Source organism: Apodemus sylvaticus, chromosome 2 (genome assembly GCF_947179515.1).
Source record: "Apodemus sylvaticus chromosome 2, mApoSyl1.1, whole genome shotgun sequence".
NCBI classification, from domain to species: Eukaryota; Metazoa; Chordata; class Mammalia; order Rodentia; family Muridae; genus Apodemus; species Apodemus sylvaticus.
The window spans coordinates 1631929-1647220 of NC_067473.1; the positions used below are offsets into that span (position 1 = coordinate 1631929).

At 41.0% G+C, this 15292-nt stretch overlaps 1 protein-coding gene across 7 annotated transcripts in view; it reads right to left on the reverse strand.

Moving 5' to 3' along the window:
* Rbm33 (RNA binding motif protein 33) overlaps positions 1-15292 on the reverse strand; it is a 101110-nt gene that overhangs the window by 18285 nt on the left and 67533 nt on the right. For all 7 annotated transcript variants that reach the window (XM_052172962.1, XM_052172958.1, XM_052172965.1 and 4 more), the window contains 5 exons: positions 14321-14453; positions 12914-13257; positions 11117-11431; positions 9645-9932; positions 6451-7149 (listed from right to left, as the gene is read on the reverse strand). In XM_052172962.1, coding sequence (XP_052028922.1) covers positions 6451-7149; positions 9645-9932; positions 11117-11431; positions 12914-13257; positions 14321-14453 — 1779 coding nt within the window. The remainder of the gene's footprint in view (positions 1-6450; positions 7150-9644; positions 9933-11116; positions 11432-12913; positions 13258-14320; positions 14454-15292) is intronic.

The following is a 15292-nucleotide window of genomic DNA, read 5'->3' on the forward strand; positions in this document are numbered from 1 at the left end:
TCCTAGGTTTTTTTCCCCTTAAGACAGCAAAACAAAGTGAGAGCATCAACTCATCAGAACTTTCAAGTGGCTCCCACTGCTCTAAGAATTAAGACCTAAAGAACCTATGCAAGGCCCATTTCCAGATTCTCCTGTTCTCCGTACACAAGCCAATGCCAGTCAGGAACTACTACAGTTACACATACCCCACTCTACACACACACACACACACACCCCTGGAAGACCCACTCCTTTACTCCACTCAGAAGCCAGTTATTTCTCCAGGTATCCTTGCTATGTTGCCAGCCCACTTTACTTCTGCTTGTGCCTATCTCACACTCAGAGTCCACGGAGTGCTCAGTTCACTACAGAACTCCATCCACAAAGGCAGGCCTGCTTTTGTATGCAGCTCAATCACCATTAATGCCTAGTGTCACATTTGCTGTGACAACTTAGACCATGGCTGCTCTGCAGGCTCTGATTAGACCTCACTGCTGTTACTAATACCATGTCCTTCCTCCCTGAGTAACTGGGGCAGCCGGAAGCCATCACCAAAATGCATGAACATTAGAATCCAGAGACCTTGACCTGAAGGGCAAATCCCCAGATAGCCCCCCCTCCCATTAAGTGTCCTATGTTCTGGCTAGTAGTATCATAAGAGCAGGTCTTGGCTAGCCCCTGAGGTACAGAAGAGACTCACTTCAAAGACTCAAATATATTCAATTTCTCTTTTGACTACCATATAACTCTAATAGAATGTAGTAAAAGAAAAAAAGATAGGCATATGTATATATTGCCTGACAATAATCTTTCAAGGGATAGGAACCCTCAGTAAAACACAGCAGGCTCAGCTGTACCTTGATGATTGTTCTCTTTGCAACTCCCAGAAGAAGGTACAGATCTGCATTAAGGACAATGGTGTCTGACCACTGACAGCCATGATCTTACATGTCCTTCAAAGGCCATGGTTAAAGATGTGGTTGGTTTCCAATCTGTGGTGTTCCTGGAAGACTGAACAGGTCATGGGAAAGTGCCCCAGTTATATGGCACTTTTCTTTCCAAGCATAACATAAGGCCATCTTGGGATAGAGAATACTATGGCTCAGTAGCCAGGGCCACTAAAAGCAAAACATTGGTAGCCAGGTCACTTTAATTATAATGGAGAAGATGGTCATAGAATCTCATCTAGGATTCCTGCTATGACTCTTTCCTATCCTCCTGCAGCGACAAATGATCTCAGGAAATGCCAGCATATATAAGACACGGTAGGTTCACTGAAAAGTAGAACTCCATGATACATCTTTCATGAGGTCACTGTCTATAATGGAGTAAGACGGTAGGGATATAACTTCGAGGTTACTTATATCCTTGTAAGTTACCCTTCCTCTATGCTCTGTAAACTCATTGGTTTACCAAGTTGGACTTGGGTAGAATTCTATTTTGGTCTGCCACTGTGATTCATGGACAAATATTTTTTCATGTCTCCCCAGGAAAAGCTAATGATTGGAGAGATTTTTGAGACCTCATCTCCTTTCTCTTCCTCTCTGCCCAGCTGCTAGGAGACAAGTAGACCTTCTCTGCCGTGATAACACTGCAGACATAGCACCAAAGAGGCTTAGAAACTGTGGCTCAAAACCTGACTTGGTGAGACAAGGTAGACATTTTCTTCTTTCAAACCAATTACTCACCTTTTCACAGCAAAGGGAAGCTGATGAACACAGCAGCCCCTGGTATCTGTGCTTCAAGGGACTAAAGACTTCTATAGAGAAGACCCACCCCAGAGCCACACAGAAAAAGGCCAAGACACAGCAGGGAAATTAGCATACATTCCAAGAACAATGGAGTGGGCACAAAAGCCAATAGGAAGAAGCACTCTCTGGCCAATTATGATGAAATCTAGCATCAAAGTAAATAATGGCAATGCCAGTTCATTGAAAAATCCAAACCTCACAAAGCAGACTGAAAACGAACTAGTAATTACAGCAGATACACAAGGCACACTGGAACTGGACTCATCAGTGCTGGATGGTAAGAAGCTAGAGTACTAGGTGGAGCACTCACACGGAGCTCCTTCCCACTACAACTTAGTTGTAGGAAGGCTAGCTGTAGGAAAGACTTGGCAAACATGGCCTCACCTGAATCATCAAAGCTAATCTCAGCAATACCTATAGGGCAAGTCTGCACAGTCACACCAAGGACAGGTTCCCGCCAACCGCCAGCAGCCAAACACAAACAACCTCACACTTGATCAAAAGGAGAAAAAGATGAAATGTAAATTACAGCACTGGCTACAAAGTCACTGACTTTAGTCTTTTTAAATGTCAAGGGCAAGCAACAAAGACCAAGAGACTGCTCCAGACTAAAAGGAGACCAGAAATCAAACCCATGGCTGTGGGTGAGAGCCCAGGCGAGGCTGACGCACTATAGCGTGCACACCTCTGGCCTAAGGTGGCACTGTGAAACTCCAGTCTTCTCATGAACCATCGGAGGAAGAGAAAGTACTTGATCAGAGAAGGACATTAAAAGACAGAGACAGGAGCTGGAGGTGGAAGAGCAAATGCAGCTCAAGATATAAATACCTGGTGAATGTGGTAAAGGAGCAAAGCCCCAAGTTTTCTTTCATTGAAGATGTAACAAAATGAAGTTCAGCCTGTGGCCACAGAATGAGGGATCCACATACTGTCTCCGAAGGAAGCCTGGTGAGAAGGACGGACATGCCCTCACTGCCTCTCTAATATAGGAAAAAGACAAATTCACCTGATTTTCCAAAGCAAGCTCCTATAGACCAACTGAGGCATTCTTCAGGATAGTAGGACAGCCTTTAAAAATAAATACAAAAAGAGCCACAGCTGAATAGCTGACTTTCCTGCTGGGTGGGGGTCCTGAGTCTCTCCCACTTTTCCATGTGTTCACAGAGAAAAAAACTGCTTAATTTTTTCTAAATCTTTCATAACCTGGGTTAGGATCGTTATTTACCTACTTTTCTGGCACTTTCTCCCTTCAACCAAAGGACAGTTCCCTGAAAGGAACTATACCTTCATTTTACTGATAAACCAAGATGTAAACCAAGCAACCAAGGTCACTCAGAGGTGAACTGAGTCTCACCTCTCAGGAGCCAGAAGAGGCGGCAGAGCTGGCCCAGGCACACACTTGTTTTAATTGTTTGTTTCTGTGGTTAATCAGAGAACGATTGATGGCTCCAGCAGTTCACAGTAAATAAACTTCTGATGTCTCCTACCTTTGCTTTTATTACTAAATAGGGCCAAGACTCAGAATCCAACCCAATCAGATGCCTGAGCTATAAATATGATGCCAATAACAAGCCCTATCCTAAACGCAGCATCTTCCTCCATGCATAACTGAACAGTGATCCAGCCATCACAGAGTACACAAAAATATCAACAAGTCATTCTTTTTTTTTTAAGAGATTTATTTATTTTATATAAATGAGTGCTCTCTCTATACAGACACCTGTATGCCAAGAGGGCATCAGATCCTAGTATAAATAGTTGTGAGTCACCATGTGGTTACTGGGAATTGAACTCAGGACCTCTAGAAGACCAGTTAGTACTCTTAACCACTGAGCCATCTCTCCAGCCCCCAAGAAGTCATTCTTATGAAAATCTTTAGGGTGGTTTCCTACTACCACAATGAAATTGTTTTAATAAAGAGAACCTAAATAATTTCAATAAATAGAACTAATGTACAACTAGGAGACAAATGAATGAAAACATCTTTAAAGGTAATTAAAGAAATGAGAAACCTAAAATCTACTGTCTTAAACTCAGGCTCTCCATCTTTCAGTTTTTTAAAAGAATTCTAAGAAAGCCAGGTATGGTGGCAACCCACTTTAATTCCTGTATCTGGCAGTGTAGGCAAAATCATCAGGAATTCAAACTACATAGCGAATTCAGAATGACATGAGACCCTATCTCAAAAATCAAAAGGAAATATGCAAAGACGAATAATTTAATTTTTAAATCAGCTATGGAAGACAAGAAACACCCACTGGGAGTCACAGCAGGCTCACAGGCTATAAGTCACACACACAAGCCCAAAGAAGTTGGGTCATTCCCACCTGGTATGAGGGTATAAGAACAGCTGGCTAGAGCCAAGCACAGACAGAGACTCAGAGCTTAAGCAGTACTGGTCAGAAAGCCTGGCTAGAGAGTGACTGCTAGAAGGAAGAGACTACTGAACACTCTCAATTTAGTTATACAGATTGTGTCAGACCACCATAAAGGAGGCATGAGCTCATTTCTGCCCTATAATTATTATACAGGATGAACAGATTGAATTTATTAACTTAGGAACACACACACACCTCTCTACAACTAAAGCAGCAGTTCTAAACTGTGTGTTGTGATCCCTGGGGAGGTGTCTAGCAATCCTTTCATAAAGTCACATAAGACCATTGGAAATCAGGTTATACATACAGACATATATACACACATGCATGTGTGTGATGTATTCCTGCAATCCAAGCATGCAAGAGGCTAAGGGAGAAGGGTAATAAGTTTGAGGCCGCTCTAGGAAACAGTAAGAAACTATGCCACCTCCTAAAAAAACAGGAATTAAAAAGAAAACACATGAGGTCTTCCTTAAGAAACTGTATAAGCTATATATTGTACTTTTATCCTATTAGAAGTCAAGAGCTCCTAGCAAAATAGAATTCAGCCAACAACAAAGTATCTTAATTTACACAGTGAACTGGAAAACTAAAACCTTTCACACAGATCCACTTACAAGCTGTCCTCTCACCCTCAGGTAGCCCAACTGTGATGCCTGGCTCAGTGCACACTCAGAGCTAGATTCTTAGAGGCAGAGCACAGGCCTGAACTTTAGCCTGATGCCAGTGCCGAGAAGAGGTCCACTATGATTGATACCTAGCAGCAACTAAAGGCGATGATAAAAGTCAAATAAATGTGACAGCACTAGCCGCTGGGACACACAGCTACTTACTTTCTGAATTGTCCTAATTAGGCACATTTTGCAACTAACCCACAATTACATATTCTCTTAATAACAGTTCCTATCCACTTGGGGGAGTAGCATTAGGGAAATATATTTAGTCAAGATAAAAAGCTAACACCACCAGAGACTCATCAGGTTGATCAAAGTTGCCAACACAGCAGTAGAAGAGCTGCTAGAAATGTACATCAGTACTTAAGAGTCAAAAAAAGAAAGGTTAAATAGAACCGGTTCCAAAGCATTTGACTAATGGCTACTTAAGTGGAAAATTCCAAAGACTGTTTTTCCTATTTGTTGTAAAATTAGGCAGCAATGAGGCAAAAATCACAAATAAATTTCATATTAAATGACTTAGTTTTACATTGGAGCAGAAATATATTTTTAAGTAAATACAGGTTTTTTTGTTTTTTTGGGTTTTTTTTGATTTTTGAAGGAAGTATGCTTTCTAGTTTAAAAGCTGCTCCCTATGGGTAGAAAGGTAACTTCTATGGCAGAGCATCTACACAGTTCTTCCCACCTGCAGGAAGTCAGTCTATTTCCACCAGTAGCCATCTTCTTTTGAGCTTTTAAGTCAATGAGGCAGATTAAACCCTCAAGTTTAAAATAAAGACCCAAAGCTAAGAAGCCACTGTACAAACTTTACTGTGCCACTTAACACAGCAGCTTCAGATGTTAAATGTGACAGGAGGCAAACATTCAGATGAGACAGGACTGTGGATGCTCACTGACTATCCTACATATGTAATTTACTAGACATTATTGTATAGACATGCCCTTATGGCATGGGAGAAATTCTGTTTTCTGTCTCCACATACTCAGCTAACTGACAAGCAACCCACATACATGGCATTTCATACACCAAGGGGCATTGCTGTACTTCATGGGTGGAGTTACAGGCCCTTTTCCTTTCTCCTGTACAAATGTGATGCCTTTAGTCACCAGTTTATAAGGTGAAATGCATACAACAGGTATCACTGCTACAGAGCACAGCATTATGCAGACAAGTATGTAGCTCAAAAGTGGGTCCACCCCCTCTGATCATACATGCATAATGCTATAAACAACTACTATGTGTATAACAATGTTTTTGAGATAAGATTTCTTTGCTAGCCATGGCTGCCTTGAATTCACTCTGTAGAACAGTATAGTCTCGAACTCACAGAGATTGGCCTGTCTCTGCCTCCCATGTGCTGGAATTAAAGGTGTACACACACCTACGACAAACCTGACAGTTTGTTGGATTATGAGAAAACTGTTTCTTACTTACAAAGAAAAAAAGCTAAAACTGACAAAGTTATAGCTGCAGGATGACATAATGCCTTTCACTAGACTCAAGACAGCTGAGACAATATGAGTTCAGACAGAAGTAGAACTTGAATCTTAAGTAGAATGTTAATATACATGACTCTACCAGAGTTCACGTTCAACTTGTTTTATGGAGACTAATATCCCTTAAGGCAAACAAACTTACAGAGAAATGCATAAAACTTATCCACTTACCCCTCCAGACAACTTAATCACCCTGACCTTGGAGCTGACATGTGGCCCATCTCCACCGCCTCCACTGTTGGCCCTGTGCATGACAGTCCTCTTCACCCCTGGCTTGGTGTCCTGAGGCCGGCCCTGGAGGGTGGTCACTCTGGCTGCCTGTGGGGAGTGGGGGGACTCCTCCATCTCCATAGGCTTGACCTGGAGGACTTTGTGTGGCAGCTGTCGCAGATGCTTCAGTGGTCTTAAGTGTTGCCCTTGATGCTGCATGTTAGCACCAGGCGGGACAAAGTTTACCACTTTGGGCTGAACACTAGCAGTGGTGATGTCTTGGTTTTTAACAAGAAGTCTGGTTTTCACATTCTGCCTGCATTGTGCCCCTGGAAAAGGTAACAATGGGTTACCATTAGTGGGTGATGGTGTAGCTGCCAGTTCCTCTTGCTCCATGGAAGTCTGAGAGCCATAGATCTGCTGCTGCTGCTGCTGCTGCTGCTGCTGTTGTTGCTGCTGCTGCTGCTGCTGTTGCTGCTGCTGTTGCTGCTGCTGTTGCTGCTGTTGCTGCTGCGCAAGTCTTTCCAGTAACTCCTTCTTTCTGGCACCAGCCTGCTGCTGCCTTCGTAGTTCCTTCTGCTTCAGGATTTCTTCTCTCAGTCGCTTCTGCTCCTCTATCTTTAAGCGATATAACCTTGTCTCTTCATCTTCATCAGGAAACTAAAATGAAACACAGTTCACATTGCTTTATGTGGTAGGGTGGCCATTTCAAACAAATGAATGTCCCCCCAAACCTTGCAATTCAGTATTTGAAAAAAGGCATTCAAAAATCTGCTTAACAAGAAGTATAACTCTTTCCTCTAGGGAGGGGGGAAAATTATACAGCTAAACCTAATTTGGAAAACCTTATCAGAATATTAAAAATGAAATAATATAAATTTCCACTCATTTACAAGTTTGAAACCAATTAAACTATTCATTTAAGATATCAAAATATGTTTCGAATGGAAATGGCAACAGCCATGAGTCCCTGCTGTCACAAGGATTTTATCTGGCTCTTCCCTGACAAACCAACAAAAGGTGGGGTGTAAATGACCTGAAAGGCCCTGATTAGAACTATTGATTTTTTGTACAGAATTTTCAGCCTGATCTCAAACTCATTTGTCACAGAATAATTGGTTATAATGAATAGCACAAGTCAATCTTTCTGACCTTGAACTCACGCACCCGCCTCAGAATCAAAATGCTGCTAATCACAGTATTGGAATATTAATGTTAAGTGAATGCCCTGAATATCCCAGACCCAAACTATACTCAAAGTCTATACAGAGAATTCACTTCAAAAATCTAGTGATTTTTTTAGTAAAAAATCCAATGAAGAAAGCTTATAATTTAAAAATGCTTCATTAAATCACCTATCCATAAAATCTTTATTGAAGATTCAATCTATCAACAATTCACCTAGTTAAAAATCTTGCCTAAGTGTATAAATCTCAAGAATTAGAAATGAAAGACAATTATAGAGGTGAAGGATTGAGTGGGCACCTTGTGGACGGTTTGTTGCATGTTAAAGTCTTGGGTACATTTCAAACCAAACTAAAGGTAGGTAGGTAGGTGAGGAGTTGCTACTGCAGCGCAGGCATGGTGAGTGAGAAGCCCACAGTGCAATAACAGCACCGAGACCCAGATGCACCATTTCCTAACACAGGAGTGATTTCCTCAGCATCTGTTTACCAAGCAGTCAAGAAAGGGTTAAAGCAGATCCAGAGATATAGATAAAATACTTTAGATTTATCCTTTATTGTACCAATACCAACTAAATAAATCTAAGTCCAGTCAGTAAGTCACCTTTAGCTAAGCAAAATAAATATATTCTTTAAAAAGAAGAAAATACAAGCCTGGCTCCATTTATATACAAAAACCAAACAAGACCAAATTAAGGCGTTCAACCTACACCACTGCAATCTGTCAACTTTCTATTTTACTTTCATAAATTATCTGCCTGCCTGCAGTAAATTTCCAGAATTCCTGGTAAGTCTAAAACAAAATGAGTAAACATGGCTGACTGTTCCTCTCCTTATATTATTAAGTCACTGTTATACAAGAAACATGTATGTGAACCAGACTGAAAAGCTAGCTATATAACCCAAAGGCACTATCAAATGATTAGGGGAAGGAAAAAAAATTCATTTTATTTAGGTTTTTTTCTTTGGGGGAGAGGGGGATGCTGAGATTGAACACAGGGCCTTGTGAATGTTGGTCAAATGCTTTACCACTGGGGGAGGGAGAAAATATATATATATATATAAAATCACATTATTATTATTGTTGTTGTTGTTGTTGTTGTTGTTAAATTCAGAGAAGGATCTAAGTTGCCCAGACTGGCCTTGAACTATTGATTTTCCTGCCTCACTTAGGCTTCAGAGTAGATACAATTACAAGGGTGCAACCCAAGACCCAGATCACAAAGGCTCTTTATAAACCACATCATCCCAGTCTAGCAGAGCCAGTTTTCTTTCACGCACTGATTATGAAACCCACATATCAAACTTTTAATAAATCTATTAAATAACATCCAAAACATTCTGACTTCCTAATTTTTATGTGATAAAATTAATACCATCATAATCACTTATCAGAAGAAAACCTGAATGATGAAAACTTAATTAAAAGGTTAAAACAGTGTTAACTGCTTTTTTTAGAAGGATGAATTCCCTCAAGTGTTGCTATCATTACACTGAACAATATAATAATCAGTCCACTCAGCACGGATTTTACAGGTACTCACATAACTCAATGCACTTATCTGTGCCCAGCTCCCAGATGCACCCTCATTTGACAGGTAAGTTGAGGTTTGTAAGAAGTGAAGACCATGTAAAATATTGATCCACATTTATTACTCCACACTTACTCTAAATTACCAAATATAAGTAAGGCCACAGAACAACATGGTTTTGAGAGGAAGGTTTTACTGGTATTCAACACATCTGTTCCTGTAAGAACTATTTATAAACCACTTTGTACCACAATGACAGAAGTAACTATGATTGTCTAGAACATTTACAGAACTTGCTTCCTTTACAGAAAACATCTTCTAAATACTATCTTGATTCTATATAATACAACAATAACTGTACAAATATAATTCTTGCATGCCCCCCACCAAGCATCCAGAACCCTATTCCAGAACAAATGCACCCAGGAAGGCATCCTACCTCTGCTTCTGCTTTTGCTTCTTCCTTAGGTTGAGGCCCAGGACTAAGTGGTTTGGCTTTTGCATCTGTCTTTCCCTGTGAGCTCCTGGAAGCCACCACAGACCTACAAGGTGGGGATGTGTTGACAATGGACTTCACCTGAGCAGCAGGCGTGGAGGAGCAGCGATTGCCACTCATTTCCAAAACATGTGAAGGTGCTATGGGGAGTTCACGGAGATTACTGTTTCTGGGAGCAGTGGGTTGCATCTGCTGCATGGGCCGTTTGCTTAGATTCTGAGATGCTGCATTCTGTCACAAAAAGAAAGATAAGTTTATCAGTGAGTGAAAACACAGCGGAACACTATCATCAATAACTGCCTTCTGTTCTGAGAATAAACCCCGTACTCTGTGGCAAATAGTTTTTCTGCTTAAAGCTGTTGTGTGCCCTGATGCTTAGGGCTTAGTGCCATAGAGATACAGCTTTCATTTACAAAAGTCAAACCCAGTGATTTTTCAGTATATGGACTAACATTTTTAACAGCATTCTGGGCCAAACAATTACTACAACAACACCACTCTGCCTGCCTCAGGGAGTCAATTATATCAATGGCACATTGTCTCTATTCTACCTAAGTTTAAAATGGAACAGGAGAAGCCGATACTATGTTTCAATCGTATAAAAAGCTTTCTGGAGGAGAAAGGTGCCACAAAGTTCTCTCACAAGAAAAGACATGCCTGAGAAAGAACCCTCTTGTCAAGGGTCAGAGGTGACTGAGAGAAGGAGGAACTGAGCTTCTGACATTACCTTAACAAGGGAGCAGGACTACACATGCCTCTCCTCTATCTAGAAATCCCTTGAAGCTCTCATCCAAGTCATATTACGATAGAAAGAGACAGGATTAGGAAAACAGGGTCAAAGCAACTTACTGACTTGCTCAAACTGAGGATAAAAGTACAGGACTAAGAGGCAGACTTATAGAAAGGAACTGTGTTAGGATATTGTGATTTTTTCCTGAAAGAGAGTAATGGCAGATACTAGTGGAGGACAAGACAATCAATGGAAGGAAGCTACAGTTTACTCAAACCATCCACTATTTCCCAGTTCCTTTCTGTGGATGAGAAGACCCACATTTGCTGACATTTATATATGTAAAATGTAACACCACTAACAAATACAAGTTAATTTCTTATAACTGAATGTCAGCTCTTATTCAGGACCCACAGAGGCAGATAATCTATATCAAAAGCTAAGCCCCTTGCACTGGAAGAATGACTCAACAGTACAGTCTAATCACTACAGAAAACTCAAGGCTCAGAAAAGGGTAAGTTAATATCTATAATTTAAAAGTTTTTGCAAAGTATTCTTTAAAAATTGGGTTTGCTTTCGAAAATATATTGTTTATTAATTTTTTAAAACTGGAAAATTACCTAGCTCAACAATTCTGACCCATAAAGCCTATAAGTTAATCCACATCTGTGCATCTGTTACTCACATGCCGGAGCCCCTGACGTGGGGTACACTGCATCCGACCACTGTTGGGCTGAGGCTGGGCAGTCTGTACATGTGGCCTAAACTGCGGCTGAGACATGGGCATCAGAGGCGGTGGAGGAGCGGAGAGGTGGTGGTGATGCTGGGGCTGCTGCGGCTGATGCTGGGGGGGAGGCTGATGCTGGGGGGGAGGCTGGTGGGGAGGCTGGAGAGGAGGCTGGAGGGGAGGCTGGTGCTGGTGATGTTGGGGCTGCTGCTGGGGTTGCTGCGGCTGGGGCTGTGGTGGATGAGGTGGTGGCAACGGAGGATGCAAGGGTCCCTTCCATTACAAAAAGAAAAAAAAACAATAGCTTATTAATAAATGTGCTAGAGAGATCTTAATACAAGGGTTTCCTTAAAAACCCAGCATGAGAAGAAGCTTATGGAAAACTAACAGCATCATAAAGGCAGCAATTGGCTGGTGACACCACCTCTGTTTGCCTAAACATATGCATCATCATAAAAGGCAACCTCCCACAGCATGCTAAAGGGTCTACAAAGACAAAGTACAGACACAAGGACATACTGCTTTCCAACTACACGTTTATGGTGACTGTGCTTGGTAACGGAATTATTAACTTCTTTAGATTCACCTATATTCTTATATTTCTATAACAAAGGAAAAATTATTTCTATTTTTATTTAAAAAATTGAAAATATTTAACCTATTTTGAACACTGTAAATAGTTATCTTTTCTTTTCAGATTAAATACATATTCTTTTTACTATTATGTCCCTTCCTTATTGTTCCACTAGCTGTGTGTACATGTGAGTATACAGGAATGAACATGAGCATGTGCCTGAGGAGGGCAGGGGATAACTTGCTAGAGTCAGTTCTTTCTTTCCATCATGTGAATTCCAGGGGGTCAAATTCAGGTGACCAGGCTTGACTGCAGGTGCTTTTATCTGTTATGCTATCTTTAACAGCTTAGCTATGCTTTTAAATAATTTCATTTATGTATATGAATGCTTTAGGTGAACATAGGTCTATGTACCATGGGTATGTCTGATGCCTACCAAGGCCAGAAGATTTCGGATCCTTTGGGACTGGAGTTATAAATGATTGTGAGTCACCATGTATGTGCTGGGGATTGAATCCCATCCGCTGGAAAGGCAGCAAATGCTCTTAATGACTGAGCCATCTCTCTATTCTCTAAATGGACATTCTTATATTCCCTGTGTATCCAAATAGTTGTGACAAGTTACCAACTCTCCCCACTCCTTTTTGGGGTACGCAATACTTCCCAAATTCTGCAATTAAGGAATACCACTGCATCTCATGCAATCACTATACATCTTGATAATTAAGATTAAAATACAATGCGTGCGTGCACACACAGACACACACACACAAGGAAAAAATGTCACAATACTTGTACTGGCCAGTAAACGCCTACCAGCAGAGGGCGCACAAGCCTGTCACATAAAGTGCAAGAACAGTACACTTTTTCTCCCCACCAAGAAAGGCCCTTTTTTCTCCCTAGCTGGAATAGGATGCTGAGAAAGCAGTACAGGAGATAAACTATCGGGCTTTACATATGTTAAATGTTATTAGTCTTATATCCGTCTTAAAATTCCAAGAATGACCAAGTTCAGTTCCTGGAAAACAAGACTCACTTTATCACATTCCCTAGTATTAAGGAAGTAAACAATACTGTCCAGAAGAGCTGGCTGTAATAAACAGTATACTTAAGACTACCACTCATATCCTTTACATAACCATACAGGCATGGTTTCCTTCAAGGCTAGCTCATATGCATACCTGAAGGTTAGGCTGTGCATGTGTAGGCAGGAATGGCTGTCCCGGGCTGGGTAGAAACGGCTGTCTAGGAGGAATGAAAGGCCTGGCAGTTGCTGACCCTGGCTGGCTAAAGTGCAGGATCCCCACTGGGCCTGGGGGCTGCAGGGCTGGTCTTACAGGCCTCTCTCGAGGAAACACTGGCTGCTGTCCTTGCTGATTAAATGCTGGTCCAGGCTGAGTGAATGGTAAGGGATTCTGAGTAGGAACAGGATGGCTGCTGTTCAGGAGCGTGGGAGGAGGTGGCGGTGGAGGAGGACTTCGTTGTTCCAAAAAAAGATGACTGGGGAACCTTGGTTCACCTGAAACTGAATAGTTATTTATTACCTTCAAGTTAGAAAAACCACACACTTCTTAGATGAGCTATAGAAGAATTTTAATACAGCAACATGGCTGCTTTGGCAAAGGACCACATCCTAAAGTAAGATCTCTCCAGAATGCTGATACCTACTGGATTAGCTATGATCTGGCTAGAATACAGACACACCCTTAATACACACCTTTAATCCCTAAAAAATGAAGTTGAGGTTAGTTTATAGAATAAAGCAGCCATATTTTAAAAGTGACATCTAATTGAGGGGCAGACAAAGTGATGGATCAGAGAAAGATTGACAGAATGAGTGAGAGATAGGATACACTCAACTCACACAGAACAGACAGGAAAGACAGGCTATTTAAGAGCACTGAGAGGAAGAAAGTGGGTGGTGAGTGTGGATGGCAGTTTTTTGAAGAGTCAGACTGCAGAGAGAACAAGCTAGACATAGGTAAAGACAGAACAAGGCAGAGAATGAAAAGGAGCCTGAAGATTAGAATGTATTGCCAAAGTTAGTATGAGGCCAAGCAGAGCAATTCAGGCAGAAGCACAAAAAAAGCAGATCTAATCAGTTAGCTTGGAGGATGAGGTTGTATAGAAAGGCTAGATGCTTCTAGGCTTAGGCCCAGGAATAATTAGAACCAAGAAAGAAACGCTCCGAGCTCAGCCCAAGCCCTGTGTTTGTACAGCTTAGGTTAGGCTCTCATCTCATCCCTCTATCCAAGTGACATTTGGATATAAGTGACATTTACAATGAGTATTTTCAGGAATTGTCTCACTATTTTCAAGTGTTAACATATTTTATAAAGAATCCTAGATTTTAGCTATCCCAGCATGATTTTGTATGTTGTTTTCTATAAACCTTTCTTTCTTTGTAAAAGACTGTCATATTTCAGATCCAATTACTGTTTAAATTTAGCCACTGAGATGACTGGCAGAATCATTGTAACATATCTCCTAGTGGGAGGTAAATTCTGTTGTAGCAGTAACCACACAGGTATACCGTTCACTTCAGCTTCTGCCACTTCACCTCACACCCATTACATCCCTTCATGTACCTCCTAAGAAGAAAGGGTCTCGGTCCTGAGGTGGGGGTGGGGCTCTCCACTGGTCCTGGAGAGGAAGTCTAGGTGGCTGGTTAAAACTGTTGGGAACAGGTCCAGGTGTGTGCTGTGGAAATTCTGGAGGGCCCTAAAGAACAATGGAAAAAGAGATGAAAAACGCCATGTAGCTTCAGAATATACACATAACCCCAAACTCCAAACAGCATTCCTATGATCAGCCTACCATAGCTGTTGCCTCTCTAAGTATGCACATGTATCAAGATAAATAGCTATATGTAAATATAAATGATATTCCATAAAAAGCGATTTGCCATAAAACAATCAAGAATCAACATGTAGCATCAAAAACCTAAATTCAGGATGTTAACATTACTAGAGAGCCATAGCACAGCCTCCAAACTTACTCAAATCTATACAACTGGTGACTTTTACCTCCAGAAACCCAAAAAACTAAATGTCTATTTTGGACATTCGTGACATTTGTTTTATCAAAGAGGCTATTTTTCGTTATCTACTTCACACAACCTTAAGCTACAGCTATAAAGCAATTTACTTCAAAAGAAAAAAAATTTCAATTTGTACCTTAACGAAAGTTAGCAACCCGAGATAACAGAAAAATATTAATTTTAAGAAATCAAATTATTAAAAGAAAAACACCACCGCTGATTCTCTTGTATACAGACAACTTACATTCAGGATGGGTTATAGTTCAATGCTAAAGTGCTCCTCTGCCATCAATGTGAGGTCCTATGTTCTATACCAAGCACCCAAAGAAAACCAAACTAGCCAACAAACTCAATCATTCTCAGTAGCCGTATTTTACTAGTAGACCTGAGAGAGGTAAAGGAAAGGAGCCTCATCTCACTGTCCTTTAGTGTAGTCACTGAGACAGGTAAAATCTGTGCTACTATAAAAGGAACTGCTACTCAAAGGCCACAAAGTGTTCTAAAATGAAATATCAAATTC